The sequence below is a fragment of the Plectropomus leopardus genome, chromosome 2, assembly GCF_026936395.1.
Source record: "Plectropomus leopardus strain MGB_pleo_1.0 chromosome 2, ASM2693639v1, whole genome shotgun sequence".
In the NCBI taxonomy this organism is placed as follows: domain Eukaryota; kingdom Metazoa; phylum Chordata; class Actinopteri; order Perciformes; family Serranidae; genus Plectropomus; species Plectropomus leopardus.
Window position 1 is genome coordinate 39,604,171 of NC_142177.1, and position 6,941 is coordinate 39,611,111.

The window sequence follows — 6,941 nt, forward strand, 5'->3', positions numbered from 1 at the left end:
AACTTTTACCCGCCACCATTTTCCTGGAATCCCTGCTCGCGCGGTATCACTCCGCGAGGACGACAAAATAGACCCGGACTTCAGTGCGAAATTGCCGAAATCGACGCTTCCCCCGTTGTTTCCGCCTGGACTTAATCGGAATTTGAACCGATGGTGCATATTAACGCCATAGGTTTGATTGTCACAAATGACATATTGTTTGTTTGTACGTTTTGGCGCGATTTTGGACGCGGCGGAAGGACACCGGCGGGTGGCGAACATATAAACCGAGCGACCCCGCCAGCCACACCTACTCTGTCTGCCCGTAGCGGAGAGGAAATCTGACAGGAGATAAACACCATGCTGCCCTGTTCCAACTTTAATTTCACACGCAGAAAATCTCACTCGAGCTGATAGTTGTAGCTTGACCTCTCTGTGGACTTTACTCGGATATTTTGGACGTTTTCATCGAGTTTTTCTTCATTTTGAATTTCTCTCCTGTGAGGACTGTTGAAGGTAAGACAGCTGCAAACCGGTTAAAATTGGGTTAAGATCACTTAAAAATGGCACTTTAAAGTCAAGACTGCGTGTTCAATTGTAATTTTCTACATTTATTCGTTATATATTTGCCTTAGATATTCTCTTGATTTGTTGATTATCAAGAATACCGGTTTCACGTGGAGACCCGGCGCTGGGTGAACCCACGCGAGGTTTAAATGACCCGTGCACCGAGTTAACCTTTAGGATTTTTAAAGGACTTTGGTTGTGCTTTTATTTAACACCAAACTTATTTAGACACATGGCTTTTTGCATGTTTGCAGTAAATGTGTCGTATGTCAAAATCCGATTTAAAATAAATGCACATTGTGTTTTTTCTAAGTAAAATTTTAATCTCGTGCAAAATTCCACGCGGCCAATGAAGAACGAAGCTTTAGCGGATCTACATGCAAAACCTCATTGAGATTTTAGCGTTTTGTAGGTGCGTCACTTTATTTTACTTTCTATGAACACTCTGTACTTTGTCGCTGGTACTTCAAGATTATGGCAGAAATTCGTCTGCGATTAATAGTAGTATAGTCTTACGTTGAGTGTGTAAAATGGCATTATAAACACTATTAAGTATTCATTTGTTACGGTGTTGTAACAGACTATTAACGTTGTTAACTCAGGTTTCTCAGACTGTGATGGTAAAGAAAGGCAGCCTTTAACTCCCGGAGCCTGTCTGCACCACACACACTGCTGCTTTGTTCTCCAGCACAGCCTGCTATACATGCACATACCATAAGACGCCAAAGACATATCACAGGGTTTTCCCCACTTTGTCCACTTTCATTTTTTCTTACAATGGTCTCAATAAATAAAATTGACTTTCAGTTGTGTTTGTATAATCACAGGATTTATTCTTTTGTGTTAATGCATTTTAAAGCTTTTCTGACATGATAATGAAAGAGCAGAAAACCAGCATGTCCTGCCTGGTTTACATACAGTATTTTCTGTGCTTTTTAAATGGTAACTGTCTTTGTGTTAAACAAAGTAGAATTAGATAGAGGTTGTGATCTCCTGCAGGGAAGCTGTGGGTCATGTCTGTGAAACAGTAGCAGAGGTTTTTAGTGTTGGGTAACAAAAAAAAGAGGACAAACAAAAGCCGGTCAGCCTTTTTTCTTAAGGTTTTGTTTCTCATGTCACAAGGCCGCCAGGCTCCATTTAGGTGTTATTAACTTTTTGAGAGGGAAATTGTAAATTGTGGAGAGAGAGGTGTTAAGTTTCTGTCTCTGTCTCTCCCAGCTGTTCATATGATGTCATGGGGAGGGGAAGTTTTTTGGGGTGATTTACGGCCTCCCTAGGGGAGCAGCTGGGCGGGGCTATAGTGATGTAAACACAGATAAAAGGTGCCTCACTACTGGCTGGGGTCTCAGTCTGGAGAAACTGGTGTAAACTTTCACTACAACACGTGTTGCTGCTGCTGGGATTTACCACTCACAGACTCGGAGCTGCTTTAAACACACTACTGGCTCAGCTTCTCTGGATTTAAACCTCACTACCTCTCTGATTTTAGTTTTTTTGTGGTTTTTCTTGCTTTTCTCCAGATTCTACAAAAATGTTGCAAAGCTTCAGTCAGTCGCAGGACTGGCTTTACTCAGAGCCGCTGCTGTTTGACGATGAGTTCTGCCAGAGTTTGATGAAGGACCTCCAGTCGCTGCCGACCCCCCCTCAGTCCCCGCCGATGAAGACGGGGCTGGGCGGCAGCAAGCCCCTTTCCAAGGAGGACCAGCTGAGCTATGTATCGGACATCCTGCTGGAGGACCACGACATGCAGCTCAACTGGAACTGCGACTTCTTCCACTCTGATGCTGCTGAGAAGGAGGGCAAGCCCAGCCAGCCCTGCTCCCCGCTGGAGGAGGGTGGCGAGGACTGCCTGTGGCAGTGCCTGGCAGGCGACAAGAGCCTGGAGGAGAAGCTGGTCTCGTCGATGCTCGGCTCCAGCCCGCTGCTGTCTGACATCAACACCAGCATCTTTGAGGAGATCGCCGGCTCTACGCTGGACTGCCAGAACCTGATGGACACTCAGGAGCCCAGCGAAGCCACATCAGACTACGGTTCAACAGGCGGCGAGCTGTCCACCTACTCATCCAGCGACTCTGGTGAGTTCAGACCTCATTTTGGAGTTATGACTTTCACTCGTATTGAAGTTTAGCCACTTTATATGACTCCTATCAGTAATACCTTTAGGATCGTGATGTTTTGGTACTTTAATCTCATTCCTGCCTCGTTATTGTGCAGCTTATCAGTATAAACACTCCTCGCCCTGAACCGCCTCACTGGTGTTTCATTGATAATTCACAGTTAATGTTTAGTGGAGCTGAGCCCAAAATTGTTCTTTGCTCTCAGTTTATCGGGATGCCGGCCGCCCACCTGTAATCCATGAGAGCCTTTATGACTCGAGGATGTTGTTTCAGCGTGGGCAGGGTTTTATCTGTTGACTGACATGAGTAGATGAGAGGTTTTAGGAGAGATAATTGACTGAGAGAGTGTGTGTGTGTGTGTGTGTGTGTGTGTGTGTGTGTGTGTGTGTGTGAGAGTGACTCATGCTCTGCAAGCACAGTTGCGGCTCCGTCCATTAACTCCTAATGAGTCATTTCACCGACTCGAGCCCCCTGGCATCCATAAAGCAGAGAGGAAGAGGCTGACTATTTTATTTCCTTTGAAGGAAAATTCATTGTGAAAATATGGTTTTAAAAAAAGGGGGGATTTTTTTTGTTTTTTAGCTTCTAAACAAATATGTAACCAATGATTCATTTTAACAGTAAATAGCTTTTCATGCCCTGATTTAACATGAAACACTTAATTGTACGTTTCAGAGCATCAGAACTGTAACGACTGTTTATTCATTCAACTGTTGCTGTAATCTGGAGCCGCCTTCACTCAATAACAGAGTTACGGTTTGCAAACAGTTGTAAGATTCTGCACGTTTATGGCTGTTTACAGTGGGCCAGATTGTCACTTACGGGTATCTCTGTGTGTGTGTGTGTGTGTGTGTGTGTGTGGGGGGGCTGTGCTGTGTACAGTGTCTACACTCTTGTTGTTGGTGTCAGCTGAAATGTCGTCACACCATCACAGGGTGGATGAAATTACCACAAGGGTCAGAAAACAAGGTTGCGCCAGAAAACTCATCTCACCCTTCTCTTCTTTCTGACAGAGGAGGAGATCGATGTGGTCACTGTGGTGCGCTGCTCCTCCAGCCCCTCCCCTCGGCAGTCATTGGCTGACCAGTCTGGCCGTCAGCAGAAGCAGGAAGAGGAGCAGCGAGCTCTCCAACGCCACCACTTCGAAATCCAGCTGCAACACAACTACGCCGCGCCGTGTCCCGCCTCGCCGCCGCCTTCATCCGCCTCCTCGTCCAACAAGCGCTCGCGAGGGAGCGACGGCTCGTCACGTTTCCACCACTCTTCTCGCAGCTCCTCTTCGTCGTCGTCATCCTCCTCGTCACGGTACAACTACCACCACTCCTCGCGGAACTCAACAGAGACGGAGGATGAGGAGGAGCGGCGGCGGACACACAACGTGATGGAGCGGCAGCGGCGCAACGAGTTGAAGAACTGTTTCGTGCGCCTTCGAGACAACGTGCCCGAGCTGTCGCACAACGACAAGGCATCCAAGGTGGTGATCCTGAAGAAGGCCAGAGACTGCATCTACGGCCTGGAGGACGAGGGCCACAGATTACAATCCAAGAGGGACAAACTCAGAGCCAAACAGGAGGAGCTGAAAGCGAGGCTGGAGCAGCTTCGCAGCTAATGGTCCAGGAGCGAAACGTGGGGCAAGTTTTAGCTGTTAAAGAGACAATAGGGGGGCGAGGGTGGATAAGGGAAGAGACTTTGTACAAAGACAGGGGGTTGGGTGGGGATAAGGGATGGCGTGTCATGCTGAAAAGAGCGCACAAAGTTTGACATTTCAAGGACTTGATGGTAACAAATATCTCTGGACTGCTTCGAGTCACACCTGCAACCGTTGCCATGTACAAACACGACACACTCATTGCCTCAGAGTTGATCATTCTCATGCCTTGACTGCTGACTGTTGTAGAGAGTAGGATGTTTTTTTTAAGGATGGAGCAAGCAGATTTATTTTTTATTTTAGCTTGGCTGAACGCACACTGAAAGACAACGACAGCATCACTTTGCTTATTGTTTCTTTATTTCATCCCATTTGGGAATCTTTGCTCTTGGGGATGCCAAATGGTGCAAGACTGAAGCCCTCGTTTGGCCGAATAATTGGAAGCCACATCAGAGTAGTTGTTGAATGAAACTTGAATATTGTGTTTTCAGGACGTCTTATAGCCATACGAACCAGCGATCCCTCCACTCTGACAGGTGTTTGTCTGATGGCGGCTTCCAAATTATTCGGACAACTGCACTTCTGTCAATTCCAGTTAATTTTTTTCCAAACCCCAATGCTATTTGACATTTTTTTGATCAGGAAAAATGTTCTTCAGTGTGCTTTCAGCCCTGTTTGGCCTCAGGCGGACCCTTGGGCCCAACACCACTCTATTATCAGGTTAAAGTGTGTCAATGACAGTACTGTATAGACCAGGTTTGATACTGTACACATAACTATGCTCGGCCTCGGCTCAGTTCACCACCAGCTCGGTCCCCTCAGAGTATGTGTGTGTTTTCTCCAGTTGAAAACATGAAAAATGATTTTTAAGTGTTTGTCTTCAGTAAAAGTGTTTAAAGGTAGCCATATTAAAGCATTCAGGTTGTGAGGAGACCGAGCCGGGAGGCGGACTGAACCCTGAGCTGCGCTGTCGTAGCAAATCAGCCAAAGTCGGGATGGAAACCAATGCATAACACTTGATTCATGCATGTATGAATGGAGCGACAGACGGATGGCGTCCTGACATTATTTAAAGGAGCTAGTTGGAGGAAGCTGCAGCAGCAGCAATACTGTGATATTTAGTTCCATTTCTCACAGAGCAGCCATTTTTCTAGTGTAAATCAAGAAAAAAGGCCCACATATTTATTATCAGACGACCATTAATCCAGTGGAATTTGTCTAAATATCATTGTGATTTATTCGTCAGTGGCCCTCTTTGATCAAACCTTCTTGGAAAATAATCGATTCTCTAAAAAATTCTAAAAGTTTGAGGCTGTTGAGAATCACATTATGACCCTGAATATGCTGTAATTAAGTGACAAATTGATCATGATCTTAAAGTTTAAAGTGACAAAATGCATTTTCCCTTTTAAAAATAAGATTTTAACCATGTACGTGTTACATGATTCAGGCCACTGACCAACATTCCCGTTTTTAAAAGATAGCTGGCCTTCACTGGAGCCACATTGTGCTCAATTAAAAATGATATTTCTAAATACACAGATACAAAATAGCAGCCAAAGAGAGGCATGGTACCAGGTAATATTTAAAGAAAATTAAAAATAAATGCTGTACATATTCGCCAGGAGCCTGTCGTATCTCAGGTGACTTGTTGAACTTGTACTTAAAGCTGTATCTGAAGTTTGAAATATCGATCATGGATTCAAATGTTAACTGAATGCTATTTTACGCTAAATATCAATTATTGCCAATGTTATCCATTGATGTGCTGTTTGACACATGAAAGCAAATGTTTTCCATTTGCACATTTCATTACAAATGTCTTAAAATGCATCCTGTTTTGTATCGATAGAGTTCTTCCTCCCTCAGACTGAGTGTACTTGAACAGACCCTGGTTGAGAGGAATAATGAGATTGGAGGTTTTTTGGTGTTTAAACCTGTTCTGCCTTGAAATGATTTCTGTTCAGGACTTTTTGTTTCCTGTTTGATTATGTCGCCGTCTGATTAAAACCTCATCTGCTTCCAACAGTTTTTTTATTCAGGGAGGCTTTGGCTTCCCGGTTTTTCTTCCAAACATCTTCCAGTTTTACCTTCTTTTGTGTCACAGTCACAGAGAACCACCTCCTGAAGTTCAGATTCGAAGGTTTTAACCAGACAGCCGGGATGATTTTTGTTCTTAGCATGATAAAACCTACCTCCACCTGGCTGCAGTCTGGCCTGTAATGTTTTGAGTTTTTTTTCTCTCTTTCTGGTTTAAATATTGTACAGATTTTTCTTTTTTTAAAAATGTAAATATTTTTGTTATTGTATCATAAATTATTTTAGTCTTTCTTCTTTGTTTTATTTTGAATTTAAAATAAATGTTATTCTTTACCAAGCAGCACTTTTTTAATATTGATGTAATTAAATAATGAATGAGAGTTGAAGTCTGTGTGGTTTTATTGCAAACACAGACACACACACACACACACACACACACACACACACACACACACACACACACACACACACACACACACACACACACACACACACACACACACACACACACACACACACACCCACAGAGTCACAAATCGATATATATCCACAAAGGAAGTTGGCGAAATTTAGCATATTTTTACATATCT

General features: G+C 44.0%; 1 protein-coding gene across 1 annotated transcript; it reads left to right on the forward strand.

Annotated features, from left to right (window-relative positions):
- The first annotated feature begins 278 nt into the window (after positions 1–278).
- On the forward strand, positions 279–6,731 carry mych (myelocytomatosis oncogene homolog). Its single transcript, XM_042510511.2, has 3 exons — positions 279–495; positions 2,067–2,621; positions 3,677–6,731. Exons 2-3 carry the CDS (start codon positions 2,078–2,080, stop codon positions 4,270–4,272), a joined length of 1,140 nt encoding a protein of 379 aa, XP_042366445.1. The 5' UTR covers positions 279–495; positions 2,067–2,077; the 3' UTR covers positions 4,273–6,731.
- Positions 6,732–6,941: the final 210 nt, after the last annotated feature.

Excerpts from the sequence above, each read along its gene's own strand:
- mych (XM_042510511.2), top strand. The coding sequence starts at position 2,078 with ATGTTGCAAAGCTTCAGTCAGTCGCAGGACTGGCTTTACTCAGAGCCG. Across the intron at positions 2,622-3,676 it reads CTACTCATCCAGCGACTCTG|AGGAGGAGATCGATGTGGTC; the intron begins GTGAGTTCAGAC and ends TCTTTCTGACAG.